Here is a 22042-nt window from a genome sequence, read left to right as displayed (position 1 = left end):
CACTTCCCCTTGAGAGGGTGCTTGGTGGTGACTGATGAGATGGTAATTCAGTTGTGATCCAGGGGTGGAAAACTGTTGACCTTTGAACTTTGTGACTGACCAAATGAATGTACTTTGTTTATGATTGAAACTAATCTCCTTGAGAAGAGAGAAGATTTTGTGATTGACTAAATTAATGCACCTTGTTTAAAAGAGAACTTTAACCTTTGTACTTTGTGACTGATTTGAGGACTTAACTAAATGATTGAGTTACACAAAGTGAATGCTGTATTTTGATTTTCTGAATAAATGGAGAGTTTACCATGCTTATGATTAGAACCTTAAAACCTGTTCACAGCAGCATTCCTCTGGGAAGCTGCTTGTGCTTGGCATTACACATACCTAGTAAGTATCTGAGGTTGGATTTGATCTCAGGTTCTCTTGATTCCAAGGCTGGTGCTCTATCTACTGTACCATATAACTGCCCCTGACTTAGGTAGTGTGAAGATTTAAATGATCAGTGGTCCTTCTTGACACCATATTCATACACCCTCCTTATTTTATGACTGGCCACATGTCTATTATCAGAGGGTTATTGAATAAGGTTATTTCTATTGTTACATCTTCCAAGGAATCTTAATATGTATGGGAGACATTTTTGAAAAGAACCTGTAACGTGGAATATTTTTCTACCAAATAAATGCTTTTTTATAATCAAGCCATGAAACACAATGAGATCTTATATTCTCTACATCTTTCAGTCAAGTTTGAGAGTGTAAAGATGTGATTTGAGAGTGTAAAGATGTGAAACTCTACATGTTCCCTACCAATAGTCTCATCAAGGATGCCTTGATTCACATATAGATGACCCTATAAGAGATTTTGTATAGACAGAGGAGTAGGCATATAGCATGATAGTTACTGGTGCTCTCCATGTCATTTTGGGGGGGGGGGGTGTAAAACCATTTGAAAGAAAGCTCAACAAGCTATCCAACTAAGTAAAGTCATCCAAAAGGCCATTCAAAGATAAAAATGGAAATAAGATTATAAAAAGAAGAAAAGTAGAAAAGGTTTGGTTCTACAAATAATTTTCCATCAAGGATAATGAAACTACAACACTTGGACCCTAATATTAAACCCTTGAGGTACTCACAGAGCAGGTAAAAATTAACCACAAGGGAGAAAATAGCTGGACTGGATCTTGTGTGATGGAGATAACACAATAGTGTAGACACTAAGTAGACACATACTGGATAAATGAAAGATTAGAAGAAACCAAAGTCTTAGAAAAGATGATAATGATGATGATGGCATGACAGTGAATAAAGGGCCAGACTTGTACTCATGGAGACCTGGGTTCAAGTTCTGCCTTTCACAAATAATAGTATTTAACCTTAATTCTTTAAGACTTTAAGTTACATGGTTGTTGATCTACATCTTTGGAAGAGATATCACTAACTGGGTTCTGTCACACTGATGAGATCACAGATTCAGGTCCTCCCTCCACCCATCCCTCAACAAAACGAAACAAAAAACACACACTGACATTTATATTACACTTTTAAAGTTCACAAAGCATTTTACATATATTGTCTCATTTGATCCTCACAACTCCATGAAACAGGAACTACTAATGCTATTATCCCCATTTTACAGGTGAGGAAACTGAAGGTTAAGGAGTCAGGACTTGTCCATCATTACACAGTTAGAAAGTGCCAGAGGTAGGGTTCAACCAAGCATATACTGGAGCAACCCTGAATCCCAATAGGTTGTTAAATTTTCTGTATGAGCATTTCCACCTCAGAAATCAGCAAACACTACAAATCAAGGCTTGATTTATTGTTTTGTTGATTTCTAGACTTAAGAAAATGATGGGGAGCGGCCAGGTAGCACAGCGAGTGGGAGTGCCGGCTCCAGTGTTGAGATGACCTGGAAATCAAATCCCGGGCTCAGACACTTATTACCCACCCAGAAACACCTGGCTGTGTAACCTTGAGCAAGTTACTTAAGCCCAATTGCTTAGGGGCGGCCGGGTGGCTCAGCGAGTAAGAGCACCGGCTCCAGTGTCGGGATGACCTGGATCAAATCCGGGCTCAGATACTCAGCACCACACCCAGAAATAACTGGCTGTGTAACTGTGAGCAAGTTACTTAACCCCAATTGCTTTAAAAAAAATGATGGGAAAAAAATGTTTAAAACATTTAAAAGTATGTCATGTAGTGGGGCGGGTAGGTGATGCAGTGAATAGAGCACTGGCCCTGGGAGTCAGGAGGACCTGAGTTCAAATCTGTCCTCAGACACTTGGCACAAAATTAGCTGTGTGACCTTGGGGAAGTCACTTAAGCTCAACTGCCCTCCAAAAAAAAAAAAGTATGTCATGCATTTTCAGAGAGCCTGTGACCAGTATCCCCCTAGGTTAACTCTGAGTCTCTCCTGAATCAAAGTTCAGCAGTCTTTCTACTATATCACTTGCAGCCTTAAGTGCAGACAAGGTAAATCCTGAGACTTAGTGGGAATCTAAGTATCAAAGTTTTTTTTTTGTTTTTTAAAGCAATCGGGGTTAAGTAACTTGCTCAAGGTTTCACAGCCAGTTATTTCTGGGTGTGGTGCTGAGTATCTGAGCCCAGATTTGATCCCCAGGTCATCCCAACACTGGAGCCGGTGCTCTTACTCACTGAGCCTCCTGGCCACCCCTAAGCAATTGGGGTTAAGTAACTTGCTCAAGGTTACACAGCCAGGTGTTTCTGGGTGGGTGCTAAGTATCTGAGCCCGGGATTTGATCTCCAGGTCATCCTGACACTGGAGCCGGTGCTCTTACTCACTGTGCTACCTGGCCACCCCAGTATCAAAGTTTTTAAAGTTGAAGTGAGACCATCATGTCACCTAGCCTAGTGATTGTAAGAGAAAGGGAAAGAGTGAGAAAAATGCACACATAAAGACTGTATGTCACTAATGGGCAGCTAAGAAGAAAATTAGTCAATTCAAAAATTAGGGTCCAATTTCATTTCTACCTTTTTTTTTTTTTACAATATATTTTAAATAAAATGATGTGTGCACAGACTGATATAAGTAATTTTGAATTTTACTTCTTGCTTCCTATAGCAAAGACCCAGGCTTAGTCAATTTTTGTACAGACCTTTAATCAACACAGAGGGGTTGCCTAAACTAAGAAATAACCAGCCTTTCTAATAGAAGTGCCAAAAGAATTTCAATTCATTTTTTTTCCTAATTTTGTGGGCAGCTAGGGGTCACAATGAGATAGAGCACCTGACTTGGAGTCAGAAGACTTGAATTCAAATCCAGCATTAGATACTTAATAGCTATGTGACCTTGGGCAAATCACTTAATCCCATTTGCCTCAGTTTCCTCACCTGTAAAATGAGCTGGAAAAGGAAATGGCAAACCACTCCAGTATCTTTTCCAAGAAAACCCAAAATGGGGTCAGGAAGAATCAGACATGATTGAAAAACAAAATACTATAGATAGCATAATAGCTAGAAAAAGATGTATACTCATATATAAAACCTTCCCCTTTACCCCTTCACCCCCAACACACACACACACACACACACACACACACACACACACACACACTCCACTCATATTTAGTGAGTCTATGACCAATAGCAATTATAAAACTATAGAATGTCAGAGTTAACTGGAAGGGATGTTAGAGGTCCTCAAGTCCAATATTCTCATTTTATAAATGAGGAAACTGAGGCCCAGAGATGGGAAATAACTTGTTCAGGGTTATAACCTTCCCTAGTTAAGGGAAGTAAGGAATAGAGAGTCTCCTCAACCAATGAGATAACAACAACTACTACTACTACTATTACTACAACTACTACTGCTAGCATTTATACAACAGTTTAAGAACTAAAAAAAACTTACATACATTACCTTATTTCATCCTCTCAACAACTCTGTGAGATAGGTGCTATTATCCCTATTTTACAGATGAGAAAGATTAAGTAATTTTGCCCAGAGTAGCGAGCATGGTAAGCATCTGAGGGAGGATTTGAACTCAAGTCTTCTTGACTCCAAATCAAGCAGTCTTTACGCTACAATACCTTACATCACCATATCATCCTTCACTCAGGGATGGGGCTGTCCACAGAATAGAAATCTTCTTTGTAATTGTTGCCAGGAAGGGAACTAGCAAGGTAGTCAGGGGTCTGGGGCAGGATAAAGAGGACCAGACCAACAGTCAGAGGAGATGGGTTCGATCCTTGACTGTGCAATCCTAGACAAATCACTTACCCTTTCTGAGGCTCAAGATGCTTCATCTATGAAATGAGGATGCTGATATCTGCAAGAGGCTGTGTGCAAAAGTACTCTGCACAATCGAGAATTATCAGAAGATGGTGCTAGCACTGGGCTCCTGGCAAAATATCCTAGTCCTCAAAAAAATGCCAGTCTTTTTCCCAGGCTGGACCCAGCTTGTCCAGGTCCGTGTCTCCCTTCCTTCTCAAGTCTGCTATGCCTGCCCAAGTTCCGGGTTCCCCTTCCCTCCATTCTGGCCTCTCACCTTACTTGCAGTCTCTTAGCTTCAGCCCCTTAGCTGGAGATTGCCCTCTTCTCATAAATGGAGTGAAGCTTGTTGATGAGGAAGATTTTGTCCTCTCCCTCCTAGAATAGCAGTCACAGAGGAGACAAGAAGAGTAAGAGAGAAAAGAACGTGGCACAGATGAGCATAAGGGACAAGACTGTAGATCGCCACCTCTCCCACCACACATATACAAAGATGCACACACACAGCACATAAACATACACGCACGTGCACACACCACCCATATGTACGTGCATATGTGGGCACACACAAGCCTATGTGTACTGCATACACATATGTGCGATGTCATATTCATGCACTGCACACACACCCCATACACATAGATATGCAATACCACATGTGCACACACACACAAGCCACATACAAACCCACACCACATATATTGTGCTCATGCCATATACAGGTGTGTGTACACATTCCATACATACGCATATGCCTGAGTGTGTGATATTACATACACACATGCATATTCTATGCAATACCATATACACACATGCATACATAATACCACAAATTCTGCATGTGCATCAATACATATATGTGTTCACACGACATACACACATGCACACACACATATTCTTACATTACTAATTTGCTCCTTAAGAAGGCAGATAACTTTCCTCTGTCCCTTCACCACCTGGATATTGAAGTAGATCACAGCTCTAAAAAAAACCCACAAAAGTTCATAAACACAAGCTGTTCTATGCATGTGAAGATAATTCCAGCTGCCCTCACACTCACTGGTAAATAGGTGTTTACTAAACCTCGGGCTTGTTAGCTTAGAGTGTGATGTGAAGAAGGCAGGGATAGCAGGTTTTCTCCTGCAGGTTAGTGAACTTCCCTCCCACACCCAGCACAGTCTATACCCCAGATCCTAGCCAATCCTAAAGGACATAGGCCAGGAAAATGAAGGAAATAGGCAGCTTAGGTAGCACAGAGAAGGATGCAACATTGGACCTAAAGGTAAGAAGACCAGAGTTCAAATCTGACCTCAAGCACTTACTAGCTGTGTGACCCTAAGTAAATCATGTAATCTCCACCTGCTTCAGTTTCCTCATGTATAAAATGAGGATAATAATGGGACCCACCTTTCAGGGTTGTTATGAGGATCAAATGAGGTATTAGTAAAGCACTTTGTAAATGATTAAAGTGCTATATAAAATCTAGCTATTAATATCAATATAAATAGGACCTAACATAAAGGTTAGCCAAATGAACCACAAATAAGGGCAATGACTCTTTTCACTGAGCAGGGCCCTGTAACAAGTGCTATTTGAGGGGGAGGGGACAGATCATTTGTGTTGTTTCCAGGAATACAGATGGAATGTCTTGCCTTCCATCCCTTGTAACAGGGAGAGGAAATAGGATTAAACAGACTCTTACAACCATTTAGTCCAATGTACTGGTTTTACAAATGAGAAACCAAAAACCAGATGGGGGAAGAGAAGTCACACAATTACTTGTCTTCAGGCAGAGGCCAGATGACCATTTGTCAGGATGTTGAAGGGGATTTTTATTTCTATTGAAGTACAGATTGGACTAGATGGCCTCTGAGAGCCTTTTCAGTTCTGGGATCTAATAACAGGTCCTTAGTCATACAAATGACTGACCCTTTGCTCAAAATATACAATATGGCTGAACAGGACAATCTGGGATCAGGAAGATGGCAGTGGGGGAAACCTCTGAACCATAATCTGAGGGCATGAAATTGTTTCAGAGAGAATAGAAGGGTCATAGAATCATTTTTCAATTCGCTCCCCACCTATAGCCCTTTCTACTCACAGAAGCATAGCTGATATCAGGAAAATAAAAAAGGTATTTTCCACCAGATACTGGTGGATCCAGGTAAACCAAATAACATGGGGATTGGACTCCTCCAGGCGCTGAATCCAGACTTTGCCAGCCTCATAGATGGTGTCCAGGGTCCGGAAGGGGCCACAAGTCCTGGAGGGCCTCACTCTGAGGAGGAGAAATTACATAAATTATGTGAACCTTATTGACTTATCCTTGGATCCTAAAATAATCCGAAGATCAGGTGCCTCCCTCCCTCCCAGCTCCTAGCTCTAGTCTCTATCATTTCTAGCTTGGAAGAGCTGGGCCCTGGGGTGGGGAGCCTGTGGCCTCGAGGCCACATACGGCCTTCTAGGTCCTTGAGGTGGTCTTTGTGGTCCATTGATTCTGTCAAAAAGGGCCACACTTGACCTAGGAAGCCACATGTAGCCTTGAGACCGCAGGTTCTCCACCCCCCATATGGCCCTTCACAGACACTCAATTGAAATGTCTTCCTCACTCTCATTCCAGTCTCACCACCCAGTTCTACCCCTACATCCTAAGAGATGCTGGCAGCAAGAAAAATCAAATAAAATAATCCCAAAGCTGACCCTCCCAGAAATGTCAACTTACTGCCAGATGGCATAGGAAAGGAATATGGCTGCCCCCAAGAAGGAGGGGAAGCAGAGAAGAGTGATGAAAATAGTGGTCATGTGCGATGCTCTCCAGGGTTTCCTGGGTGCCTGGCAGTTTGCCATCAGGCTGATCTAGAACAGAAAAAGCAGACTGCTTCCATGGGTTGTTCTCTCTCTCTCTCTCTCTCTCTCTCTCTCTCTCTCTCTCTCTCTCTTTCTCCATCCTTCAGACCCAGAAATCTAGGTAAGGAGGGAGGAAAGTACACAGGCAGACCAGTGGGGTCCAAAGGGCTTTGGGTTGGGTTTTTTTTTTTCAGATACAGGAGAGTTGGGGAAAACAGGAGATAAAGAAGGAAGTCTGTTTAGAGAAAGGCAGATACATAAGGGAAGAAGGTGGGGGCAGGTGGTCCTGTAGTCCAGCAAGTTTCCAAATAGAAAGGTGATGGCCCCCCTGAAACAATTTATAGCTAGGACACAAAGGGAAATAAGCCTCTTGAAAAGGGTAAAAGCCAAATATGTATAAAATACCCTACAATAACAACATACACACTTCTATATTTCTTTGAGGTTTACAGGGGTGGGGAACCTGTGGCCTTCTAAATCCTCAAGTGTGGCCTTTCGACTGAATCCAAATTTTACAGAACAAAGTTGTTCTGTATCTAACTTCTTTTCCTCACAGTAACTCTGAAAAGTAGGGGTTGAATTAATTTACAAGTGAGCCTTGCTTGCTGTGTAGATACAGATCAGCCCACAGTTCCAGCCAGGAGGTAACTCCTGAGACTACAATTCCTTCCTCCAGGGTAAGCGTTAGAATGTAAGTTCCTTGAGGGTAGGGACGGTCTTTTGCTTCTATCCCCAGCATTTAGCACCATGCCTGACACACAGTAGATGCTTAATAAATGTTTACTGGCAGCAAGGCCTGATTACCTTCTTGATATAGAACAGGAACAGGAGCTTGAGAAGTTGGATGGCAGGGAGAAGAGGGGAGAAGAGAACACCCAACCTGCAGGGAGAAAAGCAGAAGAGAAAGACCCCTCCAATCCTAGAATTACAAATGTCTGTTTGTAGGCCCTACCTCCCCCTCCACCACCACCAACTCCCTGTCCTTTGAGTCAAAAAGCTGAAGGCTCCAAGTCTAAAGAGGTCATGGAGCAGGCTTTTCAGATGGGACACCTGAAGAGCAATCATTCAATGCACTCAAGGGCATAGGGTGGACTTTGCTGTAGGTAGTCCATATGATGGACTTTCATTAATGGGAACGTTCACAAATCCCCTCCTTCCTGCCATCCAGGTCATCATGGGGGAAATAATGGAATCCAGGCCTGGTCCAGGCTCTTAAAAATAAGCCTAGGGGAGCCTCACTGCACCTAGCAGGGGATCTGTTCCCCACGTCATAGGGGTAACAATGGAAATAAAATAAAAGACTCTTTCCTCCTCTCTTGGCTTCTAAGGAGACTGGGAAGGGAGTTTCAAAAGTTGGATGTAAAACTGAAGAGTCTCCCCCTTAGCTCATAAGGGGAATAGGGGAACCTGAATGGTCCCTGTCCTTGGACTGAAGAGCCCAAGGGGAGGCTGCCCTACCTGAGGGATGCCCCAGCACGCTGTTGTAGAGAAAGCATCGCATCCACCTCAGAGCCAAGGAGCTATTCACACAGGCTCTGATGGACCACAGAGGGGCAAGTCTGGGGGGTAGAACTCACCAGGTCAGGGTCTGCCCATAAATCAGCTCTAGCACATTTCGAGCAACATCAAACTCTGGTTTCTGATCTTGCTTCATTCTCTCTATAATGAGCCTAAAGGGCAAAAGCAGTAATTGTAAGGCTCAAACAGGCAGGTGGCTGTCTGATCATTAATAGCCATTCACTCAGAGGTGCTATAATCTAGGCCTCGAGAGGGGCAAAAAAATGTAGATGTCCCTCAGTTTTCTCAGTAGGTGGGTCCCAAAACCCAAATGACTGAGAGGTCTGTGCAATTTAATTTAACCAACATATGTAAAAGACTTCCCAAGAGTTTCTGTTAGCTAGGTGACATAGTGGTTGGACCTAGAGTTAGCTGTCTGCCTCAATTTCCTCATCTATAAAATGGGAATGATAATAGCACCTACCTCTCAGGGTTGTTGTGAGGACCAAATCAAATTGGGTCTGAAATGTGCTTTGCAAATCTTAAAGTGCTACATAATGATAATAATGATTACTATAGCTAGAATCTATATAGCTATATAAGCACCATATAAAAATAGTTATGATAGCACTTTAAAGTTTGCAAACTGCATTGTAGATAACAATCTCATTTTATTCTCACAACAACCCTGAGTGCTATTATTATCCCCATTTTACAAATGGAAAATTGAGGGAAACAGAGGTTAAATTACTTGCCCAGTATCATAATGCTAGCTATTATTATTATTATTATTTGAAGAGATAAGAACATCAGATGAAATTATGTTGACTTGGGTTTAATCCCAACTTTGCCACTAATTAGCTGTGTGACTGTAGAGAAAGTCAGTTTCCCTTTTGGGGGGAAAAAAAAACCTCTCTCTCAGTTCTCTCCCATGTAAAATGAGGGAGTTTGACTTAATCTCAAAAAAGTTCCTGTGGCAATAGAACTCTATAATCTGCAGGCAGCACAGGGTTCATGTAAGATCACTGAACTGGGAACTGTACAAACCAATGATCTTTCACCACATCACTTCAAGGAGAAGAATGCCAACATTTGTTATACTGAATTAATGTGGGAATGAGTCATTTGCACATGGGAGGAAAGGGGACAAAGAGAGGCTAAGTATCTTGCCAGAAGTTACAGAGTAAGTCAACAGACTCCCTAAGAAGCACAATATAGAGCTTAAAGACTTAAAAAAATGTTTTGTTCTTGTTTTTCCCTTTATCTATACTAATACTAATAATAACAGTTATATAGCCCTTTCAGATTTGCAAACCTCTTTTTTTTATTATCTCCTTTGATCCTTTCAACAACCTTATGGTGCTACTATTATCTCCATTTTACAGCTGAAGAAACTGAGTCTGGGAAAGATTAAGTGACTGACCAAGGGCCACGTAACTAAGTGACAGAACCAAAACTTAGAATCTGGGTCTTCTGGACTCCAAATCCAGCACTCTTATCCTCTGTGTCACGCTGGTTTATGTTAAGTAAGAGCTTTCCAAAATCACTATGTTGGAGAAGGCAGTTATGGAGGAGAGAAACCTAAGGGCAAGAAATGGAAGGGGAGGGAGAAACCAAAGAATCCCTCCAAGTCCATCCCAGATTTAATTCTATCCTGTTGTCTCTCTTACCTCCAGACCAGCTCCCCAAAGAGGGTGTCCACTAGTGTGAAGATAAAGTCCATCACCATGAAGCGGTAGAGCTCCTGCCCCACAAATGTCTCCCAGCACTGATAATGAGAAAAAGAATTCTTTAATGGCTATGTACACTTGTAGGCTTTGTGTTTAAAAAACATTTCTTTACAGATTATTTATTTATTTTATTTAATTCTCATCACCACTGTAAGAGGTAGTGATGCTCCTGCAAAAAGTATTAGTCAGTCAATGAGCTCTCTTCCAGCCCTAAGAGACTAATGTTCTTTTACTCCATTCTTTATAGATAAAGAAACAAGCTCAGAACAGGGAAATTACTTGTCCAAAGTTATGGGACCATAATTCAAACCCAGTCTTCCTGACTCTTAGACTTTCCAGCTGCCTCCATGATGAAATAAAAGGTCCAAGGATACTTTGTTTGTCCCTATGTCTGAGTATAGCTGATATCTCCTGAATTTTTGGGGGGGGAGCAATGGGGGAAGAAGGGGAAGTGGTGAGAAATATTCTAAAAACAAATGGGTCTCAATCACTATCCTTTATGATGCCCACCATATTCAATTCAATTCAGCAAACATGAAGTGCCTATAGAGGAGACAGTGTGCCCTCTTCACTCCCAGAAATGTTTTTCTTAATAAAAATATAAGAAGTGATGAGCTCAATGATTTTAGAAAAACTGAGCCAAATGATGAAGAGTAAAATGAGCAGAATGAAGACATCATATACACTAACAGCAATATTGTTTTAAGAATGACTTTGAATGAACGTTATTTTGCTTATTATAAATAATAACTATAAAGGACATAGGAAGGAAGATGCTATCTGCATCCAGAGAAAAAACTGATAAGTAGAAGTATGTACAGAGTAGGGAGAGAGAGAGAGAGAGAGAGAGAGAGAGAGAGAGAGAGAGAGAGAGTGTGTGTGTGTGTGTGTGTGTGTGTGTGTGTGTGTGTGTGTGTGTGTATGTGTGTGTGTGTGTGTGTGTGTGTGTGTAATGGTAACCATCTCTGGGGGGGGGGAAGGGATGAAAAAAAGAAATTTACATGATAATTTTGTGTATGTTTGAAAGGAATAGCAAGTTGTGCATAGTTGATTTGCAGTTTCATGTGCAATCACCTTTTTTATTGTGTTGTTGTGGAAATGCTTGTTTTCCATAAATTCAAAGTAAAATTTAATAATAAAAAAAGTTCTTAAAAGAAAAGGGCAGCTAGGTGGCACAGTGAATAGAGCACTGGCCCTGGAATCAGGAGGACCTGAATTCAAATCTGGCCTCAGACACTTGACACACTTACTAGCCGTGTGACTTTGGGCAAGTCATTTAACCCCAATTGCCTTGCCTTCCCCCCCTCCAAAAAAAAGAAAAGAAAAAGCAATGCCTTTTTTGGCACACTTACCTGGTCTTCCAGTGATCTAACCTTACGGCCCATCCAGTGGTAACAAAGAAGTCCCAGAATAACCATTTTGAGAATCAGGTTCCTGAGAAAAGGGGGAGAATGAATGAAGGATGCTGTAGGTGGGGAAGTAGTTAGGCAGGCAAATCAGTCAGATCCTCAAAGGGTGGCAATGGGAGAGGAAAGCCCTGCCCTACCTGCAAATGGCCACATACACCTCCAAAACAGGAGAATCGTGCTGCTCCCAGATGGCTAGGACATTGTAGAGATAGGGAACCACCAGGTTGATGATACAGACTATGAGGGGCAGAGCCAGAAGACGGGCTTCCTGGAACTTCTCACTGACCGTATGAGTCCTAATCTCATCATTCTGTGGGTGGAATAAGGGACAAGCTCAATCAAAGCTCAATCACATAGAGGAGGTACTGTCAGGCTAACTCTAGGGCAGGTTAGGCATTTTTCTGGCAGAATAAATCACTAGACTGAGCCTTGGAGAGGAGAGTACATTGAGGTAAAAAGTCTACAGGGTTAGGGTAGATCAAAGATTAAGATGGGCACTCAAGGTCCTGTCCTCCCTTCAAAAAAAATCTGTAAACTATGGACTAATTACCCAAAACCCCATTGAGAGACTTGAAGCATAGGTAGGAGAAAAATAAAAGGGAGGAGAAAGACAGTAAATAATAACTAACTTTTATCTAATGCTTTCAGATTTGCAAAGCCCTTGACAAATTATCTCAGAGAAGACCAAAATAAAGAATGGAAGAGAAAGAGAGGGAGGAGAAAGGAATGAGGTACATGGAGGCAGGAGTGGAAGGGTGCTAACGATGCCATGAGTGACTTTCAGATGCTGGTGCTGAGCCCACAGTTCAAGGTTCAGGCTCCCAGGGCAGAGGAAAGGACAGTCTAAGACATGAAATAGAAGGGACCATGAAGTGTAGGAGGAAATCCTTGAGAGGGAGGCCCTCTCAAGCAGTTTTTACCAGGTAGTTCCAGCACTGATTCCCAGCTCCCTCCCCTTCCCAGGATCAAAATAACCCCAAGTTGGAAGGCTTACTTCATGCATGAACTCTGAGAATGAGTAGACAGCAATGGCACAGCCCAGAGCAGAACCCAAGGACAGCAGCCACACCAGAAGCAACACAGCCATCTGCCTCAGTCTTCCACACACACTTCTCGGGCGTTGCTTCAGCTGCCACTCAGCCAATAGCTCCTGCCAGGAGGACCACAGGTCAGTCAGTGCCCAGGGCCCTCCCACACCGCAGCAAAGACCCAGAAAGGCAATGTCTGTGTGGAGGAACAAGGAGAGAAAGCACAGGAACACAAGAAGCTACAATCATGCTAGGGTCATAGCTGATTGGTCGCATCCCCTACAAAGACTGACCTTCTCACAGTCACCACTTTAGCCCTGTCTGTGGAGCTCTGGCTCCATATCCTCATGCCTGGAAGGCTCCTAGAAGAACCTCCTAGCTGTTCTCCTTGACTTCAAGGCCCAAACTAATTTTCCTCAACAGCTCTCAGAAAGTATTTTCCTGACATTCACCTTGTAAGACAGATATTATAATTATTATCTCCATTTTATGGAAGAAGAAAACAAATCTCAGAAGTTGAGTAACTTGTCTAAGGTCACACAGCGATTCAGCATCAAAACTTCCATTTGAACCCAGATCTTTTTCTCATGTCATTTTTGTGCTCAAGAACCTGCAATGGCTCCCAGTATTCTGTTCTTTTAAAAAATTCAAAACAGCTCAATAGCTTTTTAAAATCCCTCCACTTCAAGGGGCGGCTAGGTTAGTGCAGTGAGTAAAGCACCGGCCCCAGAGTCAGGAGGATCCGAGTTTGGTTCTGGCCAAAGACGCTTAACACCCACACACAAAAAAACTAGCCATGTAACCTTGGGCAAGTTACTTAACCCCAATTGCCCTCCAAAAGGCAAAAAAAAAAAATCCCTCCACCCCCACTTCATTTCCAACCCTCAATTTTCCACATCTTACCTCTCTCAGGAAGCCAATGGTACAGGGGAGAAAAGCATCAAAATGGAGTCAGAGAACCTGGGTTCAGAACCTGACTGACTGATGCTTACTATCTGAGTGACCTTAGGTAAGTCATGTAATCACCTGGGCCATGGTTCCCTCCTCTATAAAATGAGGGGTTGGATGAGATGGAATTCTGGGGTCCCTTACAGCTCTATTCTGTGATCCTATGAATCCTCCACAAGGCTTCTCTTCTCCAATTAACTGAATATGCTCACCTTCTCCATACAAGGGCTAATTACTTAATTACATGCCCACCTCTTGGAATGACTTCTTTCCTCTTATCCTTTCTCAATTAGTGTTAAAAAGTCCCTGCATCTTTCCCAACAGATATGGCAATTTAAAAAAATGAATGTAAGCTATTGACAACCATTGGAGAGAATGTTGCCAATTAGTAATAATAAGAGAAATGTTCACATTAAAATAACTCTTAGGGGTGGCTAGGTGGCACAGTGAATAGTGCACCCGCCCTGGAGTCAGGAGGACCTGAGTTCAAATATGACCTCAGACACTTAACACTTACTAGCCATGTGACCTTGGGCAAGTCACTTAACCCCAATGCCCTGCCTTCCCCCCTCCAAAAAGCAAAAGAACAACAAAAAAAACCAACTCTGAGATTTCACCTCATACCAGCCAAAGTTGGTAAAGATAATGAAAAATGAAAATGGGCCATGAGAAAAAGACACACAAATGCATTGTAGATGGAGTTGTGAATTAGTCCAATCATTCTGGAAAAAATTGGAATCATGCCCAAAAAGTCACTAAACTGTGCATCCCTTGGACTCAGTGATCTTTCTCCTTAGGGATATATCCCAAGTAGGAACAGATCAGTTTGTCTTTGAATTAAAAAAAAAAGTTCTTTGTTTTTCCTTTGTTTTTGATACCTTTATTTTTGAGTATTTTACTCTCCTCAGACCAGCAAATCTTAACTTGTAACAAAAAAAGAGAAAAAAGCAATTCGACAAAACTAACCAACACATCAGTTTAGACTGACAGGAAGTGAAACTTTCCAATTCCATGGACCCCCACTTCTACAAAGAAGGGAGGAAGGAGCATCTCCTCAGCTGTACTCCCACCCTATCTTTAGGAAGCCATTCCAAGAGCTCTAATCTGTACTCCATTGGTCTGTGTTTATCTTTGGAAAGTCCCAGAAGGCCAAGTTTGTGTTTTCTTCTTTTGTATCCTTCCCACAGTGTTCAGGACACGAAAGGAACTCCAATTGTTGGAGGTAACTAAAGGACAGAGCTGAACTTGAGATTCCGCAGCATATAGAATTCTGGCCAGCAGGAACCTTCGGGATAGGTGGAGGCTCTCCTACTTAAGGCCTGGGGCAGCCTACACTTGAGCTACCTAAACCCTGGAAAAACCAGCACAAATGCAGCTAGGCTCCAAGCCTGGAAAGATCTGTCCAGATATCTAACTTAAGCCTGTTATTTAAAGTAAACCCTTCTTTTGGCAGTTCCAGCCTATTACTTCCTTTCTGGTATCAGATCTCAGGCAGAGGTTGAAAGTTACTTGGATTAATGAGTCATGGGGTGGGACAATGTGTTTGTGGGAGAATTGGAGAAATGACATATCTCTGGGCCCCATTCACCTTCAACTGTGTCCTAATGTTGTCTTGCTGTAGACGGGAAGCCCATTTTTGGGTTACTCTGTAGTCCCAGGAGCAGAAGACAGTGATGGCATGGACCCCAAGGGTACTGCCCACCTGGTAGCTCTTTCCAAAGGAACGAGACATGCTAGGAAGAGAAGGAGAAGCATGAATGAGAAGAGCGAGAGAGAGGCAGATGGGAAAGGGAGGCAAAAGAACAAGGGACTGAGGGGGGACGTTTTGGTTTGTATTCAATTATATAAAGAACTGGCTGTCTTGTGGAAAGAAGACGAGAGAACGCTTCTCTATTGGATAGAGGGTTAATGGGACAAGATACTGATATAATATAAAGCTATTAGAATCTTAGAATGCTTTTCTTTGGCTACAAAAGGTAGGACTACGAGGAGCGGGGAGATATGCATTAAATATTATATTTAATCCAAATTAAGTTTTGATTGACATAAAGCAAGATTTCCTAACAATTAGAACTGGGCAACTAGGTGGTGCAATGGATAGAGCAATGGGCCCTGGGGCTCAAATCCAGCCTCAGACATATACTAGCTGTGTGATCCTGGGCAAGACACTTAACCTTGATTGCTTAAAAAAAAAAAACAACTGTCCAAAAGTTAAACAAGCTGCCTTGGGGGCTGTGGGTTCTCCCATCCCGGAGGTCTTCAAGTAAAATTTGTTTATTGTTCAGTCATTTTCACTTGTATCTGCCTCTTCATGACCCCATTTGGGATTTTCTTGGGCAGAGACTCTGGAGTGGTTTGCCATTTACTTCTCCAGCTCATTTTACAGATGAAGAAACTGAGGCAGAGTTAAGTGACTTGCTCAGGGTCACACAGCTAGTAAGTGTCTGAGCCTGGATTTGAACTCAGGTCTTCCTGACTCCAAGCCTGGCACTCTATCCACTGATGCCACCTAGCTGGCAAGGCTAAAGAACACTATTCTGGCGAATTTGTAGAGGAAGTTCTTTCAAATGAAGCTTGCACTAGATAACCTCTGAGGTCCATTCCATTTCATACATTCTGTAATTCTGTCAAAAGGAGAAAAAGGGGTTGGGCAGGTAGAGCAGGAGAGAAGACAATTTTGGAGTAAATAGTATGAAAGTGAAGGAGGGTTCATGGTGGGGGAAGAGTGGATCCCTGTGGGAACAAGAAGGGTCTCACCTTACCTGTATACCAGGGTGATACAGGTGATAAAGAAGGAAATACCAACAGTAAAGAGGTAAGCCAGGGGCATGTTATATGGCAGATGGACTGCCCTTGGAGGGCAGTGGTCACTGTCCTGATGGGAGAAGCAGAGCTGGTTCAAGGTGAAGTTACTATAGTAGCCATAGTACATCACTGTGTGGGTGAATCGGCCCTGCAAAGACAGCAGTAAGACAGCTCAGGAGGAAAGTCAGTGCACCCTCCACTGCCTTATTCCACCCAACCCACCTGTAACCAAACTGAGTGGGAAAACAGAAGAAAGAGGCAGCACTAGTGGGCAGGAATACAGAGCTGAGGGGGAAATTAAAAAATTAAAAAGGAAAGACCCTTAGACTTAGGCCAAAGGTAGAGCCACTAGAAGAATACAAACAAGAATCCTATTATTTCACAGTGGGAAGGGAGCTCAGGGGTCACGTAAATCAGTCCTATCCAAAAGAGAAATTCCTTCAGTAACATCCTGGACAACCTCCCTATGGAGTTCATCCTTCTTTTAGACAGTTGGATTGTTAGGAAGTTCCTTGTTGTGAGCTGGGATTTATCTGCTTGTCACTCCTACCTACTTCTCCTAGTCCTGCTTTCTGGGGCTATGCAGAAAGAAATCTGATCCTTGATCCAACCGAAATATTTCAAGGAGAAGAATCTTTAATCTCTCCTTCAGTCCCCTCTCCTCCAAGTCAAGCAGTTCTTTCCAAAAAATCCTCATACAGCATGGTTCAAAGTCCTCTTGCCGTCCTGGTTGGCCCTCCCGTGAATGCCATCTAGCTTGTAGCGTGCAGAACAGAAGAAGCATTCCAGATATAGTCTGACCATTGGACTTCTTACTGTCTCTTTGTTCTGGATGCTCTGCAAATATTTCAGCACATCATACTCTATAGCTATCACATCACATGGTTGACTAATGGCTAAGACTAAGTAAGTATATTAATGTTATCTTACAGTCTATCAAAATCCACTTATCTTTTTACATATGTACTACTGCCTAAACATATACAGTCCAAGTCCAGTCATCTAATCCCAACATTTGTAAGGGGAGGATAAATAGTACTTGAGTGGTAACCACAGAAGGGGAAAAGATGACCCCATGCATATAGCCCAATAGGTACATGGGGAAAGGAGAGGCTTTTTTCCTCATAGGTGCATGTATTTCTGGCCATTTTTAGCATCAGCTGGCAAAGTAAAGCTATGCTTTTTATACCAGCTGTATTCCCAGGTAAGAGCAGACTCCACAAAGCCCTGGTTAGGGAAGGGTTAGGCAAAGAAAATGAAGAATCATTCATGCACAAAGAAGAGAGGGAGAAGAGGGTCAGAAAGACAATCCCACTTCAGGGGGCTGAGGAAAAGGTCTTATGTTCAACAAAAGGTGTAGCACTAACCAACTGGGTTCCCTGTACTCACCCCCCCAGTGAAGAGTTCCAGGCCTGTGAACGACTGGGAGACAGGGGATTCTGAAGCTGGGGGAAAGGCCGCCTGCATGGCCACAATGAAGGGCAGCAGCAGGAGGAGGAGCAGGACATTGAAGGAAACCAAGGTCTTCAGGAAGAGGAAGTAGGAGAGGACACTGGAGCCAAACTGGCCACTGATTTGCTTCAGATGGCAACGCCAGGGCTTCAGGGCATGCAGACCAGAGAGAAGTCCATACCACAAGGTACGGAAAGCCTGTGGGAACAAGAATAACGTCAATAGTAATAAATAATAATAATGATTAGGACTTCAAGGTTTGCAAAGTGCTTTGAACATAAGATCTTATTTAATCCTCAAAACAACCCTGGGAGATAGGCATTATTATTATCGTCATTTTACATAACAGGAAACTGAGGCAGACAGTGGTTAATTGACTTGCCTACAGACACTCAGCTAGTAAATGTCTAAGGATAGATTTGAACCTGACTCCAGTGTGCCACTAGGTAGGGCAGTAGTCATACCTCTAGATCCACACTAGGAAAACAGGTTAAGGAAAGTCCATTAAAGGACTATAGTAGGCAGAAATATCTTCAGGAAAAGCTCAGACCTTGAGAATCAGAAGACCAGAGTTCCAGGTCCAGCCCCACCACTGACTTGCTGTTCATCTCTTAACTACTCTGGGTTTCAGTGGTCTCATTGAAAACAGATTCATCACTGTTCTCCTTTTCTAAAAGGCTTTTAAAAAGGTCCCAGCTGTCCTAGACTCTCTCAAAGAAAGGAGGTGGTACAAGGAAAAGGAGGTCGTGGGACTATTTTTGCTATAAAAAGTCACCTAGAAGAGATTAGCCTGGGTGGAGTCAAGGGGCGGCCACAAAAGGGTCTGGCATAACATCAGTGAGAAGCTGCATTTTTCTATTTAAAATTGCTAGCATGAGGGGCGGCCAGGTGGCTCAGCGAGTAAGAGCACTGGCTCCAGTGTCGGGATGACCTGGGGATCAAATCTGGGCTCGGATACTTAGCACCACATCCAGAAATAACTGACCGTGTAACCTTGAGCAAGTTACTTAACCCTGATTGCTTTAAAAATAAATAAATAAAATAAAATAAAATTGCTAGCATGAGAGATAGAGCCAAGATGGCAAAAGGCAGGGATTCACCGGAGCTCTCCCAGATTCCCCTCCAAACAACTTCAAAATGATGCCTTGAAACAAATTATGGAGTGGAAGAACCAACAAAAGGTCAGGGTGAAATAACTTTCCAGGCTAAGACAAAGTAGAAGGTCAGCAGGAAAGGTTAGTCTCACCAGGGTGAGAGTAGACCGCAGTCGGTACAGACCACCTCCTGGCAAGCCAGCAGCAGGCCTGGGGAGTATGTGTGTCAGCAAAGGGGGCTTCCAGACCTCTCAGGACGGTGAGGGAGTCAGACAACTGATCAGAAAGAAATTACAGGGGTCCCTTTGTTGACACTGGGTACAGGACTTCGTTATATTACCCACAGTTGGCTCTGGGTGACAGTCCCAGGCTGAAGAGCACTAGCAGGAGTGAGAACCCTGGTCACAGTTCCAGGGCAGAGAAGAATACTTGTGGCTGCTCACAGGCCAGAGCACAGGCCAGAAGAGCAGTGACCATGCCCTTCCTTACATTCAATAAAGGGTGAGTTTTTTGAAAAATAATAAGTAGTATCTATCTAAAACCATCCATAAGCATTATCTATAATGGAAATAAACTAGAAGCCTTCCCAATGAGATAGGGGTGAAGCAAGGATGACCATTTTCACCACTATTATTTAATATTGTACTAGAAATGCTAACTATAGCAATAAGACAAGGAAAAGAAATTAAAGAATTAAAATAGGCAATAAAGAAACAAAACTATCACTCTTTTCAGATGATATGATGATATATCTAGAAAATCTACTGAAAAACTAGTTGAAATAACTTCAGCAAAGTTGCAGGATTATTAAAATAAACCTACACAAATCATCAGCCTTTCTATATATAACTAATAAAGTCCAGCAGGAAGAGATAGAAAAAGAAATTCTATTTAATGGTAGATGATATAAAATATTTGGGAATCTACCTGCCAAACAAACCCAGGAACTATATGAATACAATTATAAAACACTTTTCACACAAATAAGTCAGATCTAAACAATTGGAAAAATATAAATTGCTCAAGAGTAGGTCAAGTCAATAAAAAATGACAATTCTATCTAAATCAATTTACTTATTCAATTCCATACAAATTAAACTATCAAAACATTATTTTATAGAGCTAGAAAAAATAACAAAATTCATCTGAAAGAAAAAAAGGTCAAGGATATCAAGGAAATTGATGAAAAAAATATAAAGAAAGGTAGACCAGTAGTACCGTATTTCAACCTGTATTACAAAGCATTAATCATGACAACAACCTGATACTGGCTAAGAAATAGAGTGGTGGATCACTGGAACAAATTAGGGACACAATACAAAGTAGTAATAATCTAGTGTTTGATAAACACATAGATCTAAACTTTTGAGACAAGAACCCACTATTTGACAAAAATTGCTGAGAAAACTGGAAAGCAATTTGGCAGAAACTAGGTAGAGATTAACACCTTACACTGTATACCAAGATAAGATCAAAATGGAGACATGAATTAGACATAAAGGGTGATATCTTAAGTAAATTAGGGGAACATGGAATATTTTACCTGTCATATCTATGGATAAGGTAAGAATTTATGACCAAATAAGTTATACAGAGCATTACAGAACATAAAATGGGCAATTTTGATTACATTAAATCTAAAAGGTTTTACACAAACAAAACCAATGCAGCCAAGATTAGAAGGAAAGCAGGAAATTGTGGGGGGAAATTTTACATCATGTTTCTCTGATAAAGGCCTCATATCTCAAATGTATAGAGAACTGAGTCACATTTATAAAAAAATATGAGTAATTTCTCAACTGATAATCAAAGAACATGAACAGGCAGTTTTCAGAAGAAGAAATCAAAGCTATCTATAGTCATACAAAAATGTTCTAAATCACAGTTGATCAGAGAAATGAAAATTAAAGCAACTCTAAGGGGGTCAGCTAGGTGGCGCAGTGAATAGAGCACTGGCCCTGGAGTCAGGACGACCTGAGTTCAAATGCAACCTCAGACACTTTACACACAAAAAACTAGCCATGTGACCTTGGGCAAGTTACTTAACCCCAATTGCCCTCCAAAAAGCAAAAAAAATAAAATAAAGCAACTCTGAGGTACCACATATCAGATTAGCTAACATGATAGAAAAGGTAAATGACAAATATTGGAGGGGTTGTTGAAAAACAGGGACACTAATGCACTGTTGGTGGAGCTGTGAACTGATCTAACCATTCTGGAAAGCAATTTGGAACTATGCCCAAAAGGTTATAAAACTATGCATACTCTTTGACTCAGCAATACCTTACTGGGTCTGAATCCCAGAGTTTTGTTTTGTTTTTTAAAAGGACCTATATGAACCAAATTATTTATCCTAGCTCTTTTCTGATAGCAAAGAATTGGAAATTGGGGGAATGGCTGAACAAGTTGTGGTATATAATTGTGATGAAATACTATTTTGCTATAAGAAATGATGAGCAGGATACTTTCAGAAAAACCTGGGAAAACTTAAGTGAACTGATGAAAAGTGAATTGAGCAGAGCCCAGAGAACACTGTACAATGATCAACTGTGAATGATAGCTATTCTCAGAAATACAATGATCCAAGATAATTCCTGAAAGATTTATGATGAAAAATTCTATCTACCCTCAGAGAAAAAATTGATGGAGTCTGAATGCAGATAAAACATTTTTTAAACTTTATTTTTCTTGGTTTTTTTTTTTGGGGGGGGGGTCTGTGTTTTCTTTCATAACATGACTAATATGAAAACGTTCTGCATATATCAAATTCCTTGGCTTCTCAATGAGGAAGGAAGGCAGGGAGGGACGAAGAGAGAGAATTTGGAATTCAAAATTTTAAAAAACAAATGTTAAAATTCATTTTTACATGTAATTGGGGAAAAAATAAAATATTAAATTTTTTTTAAATGCTATCCTCTTATAGAGAAAGAATTGATGGCATCTTAATACAAATTGAAGCATACTTTTTTTTTAACTTTCTTTACTATTCTTGGTTTTTTGGT

The 22042-nt window shown here is 41.7% G+C and overlaps 1 protein-coding gene across 5 annotated transcripts in view; it reads right to left on the bottom strand.

Moving 5' to 3' along the window:
* Positions 1 to 22042, bottom strand: part of TMC6 (transmembrane channel like 6) — a 66397-nt gene that overhangs the window by 20267 nt on the left and 24088 nt on the right. For 4 of the 5 annotated variants that reach the window (XM_069076729.1, XM_069076731.1, XM_069076728.1 and 1 more), the window contains exons 8-20: positions 17884 to 18144; positions 16452 to 16642; positions 15278 to 15422; positions 12708 to 12863; positions 11851 to 12023; positions 11657 to 11738; positions 10245 to 10342; positions 8655 to 8747; positions 7882 to 7957; positions 6953 to 7086; positions 6332 to 6508; positions 5133 to 5211; positions 4508 to 4608 (exon numbers count right to left, since the gene is read on the bottom strand). In XM_069076729.1, the coding sequence (XP_068932830.1) occupies positions 4537 to 4608; positions 5133 to 5211; positions 6332 to 6508; positions 6953 to 7086; positions 7882 to 7957; positions 8655 to 8747; positions 10245 to 10342; positions 11657 to 11738; positions 11851 to 12023; positions 12708 to 12863; positions 15278 to 15422; positions 16452 to 16642; positions 17884 to 18144 (1737 nt within the window). In that variant the 3' untranslated portion in view covers positions 4508 to 4536. The remainder of the gene's footprint in view (positions 1 to 4507; positions 4609 to 5132; positions 5212 to 6331; positions 6509 to 6952; positions 7087 to 7881; positions 7958 to 8654; positions 8748 to 10244; positions 10343 to 11656; positions 11739 to 11850; positions 12024 to 12707; positions 12864 to 15277; positions 15423 to 16451; positions 16643 to 17883; positions 18145 to 22042) is intronic. The other variant, XM_069076732.1, reaches the window with a different exon arrangement.

The sequence above is a fragment of the Petaurus breviceps genome, unplaced genomic scaffold (assembly GCF_028583685.1).
Source record: "Petaurus breviceps papuanus isolate PSGF00001 unplaced genomic scaffold, PetGlider_PUasm1.0 90925, whole genome shotgun sequence".
Lineage (NCBI taxonomy): Eukaryota > Metazoa > Chordata > Mammalia > Diprotodontia > Petauridae > Petaurus > Petaurus breviceps.
Note: the sequence above shows the minus strand (reverse complement) of the source record. Positions and strands in the feature narration are given on the sequence as shown.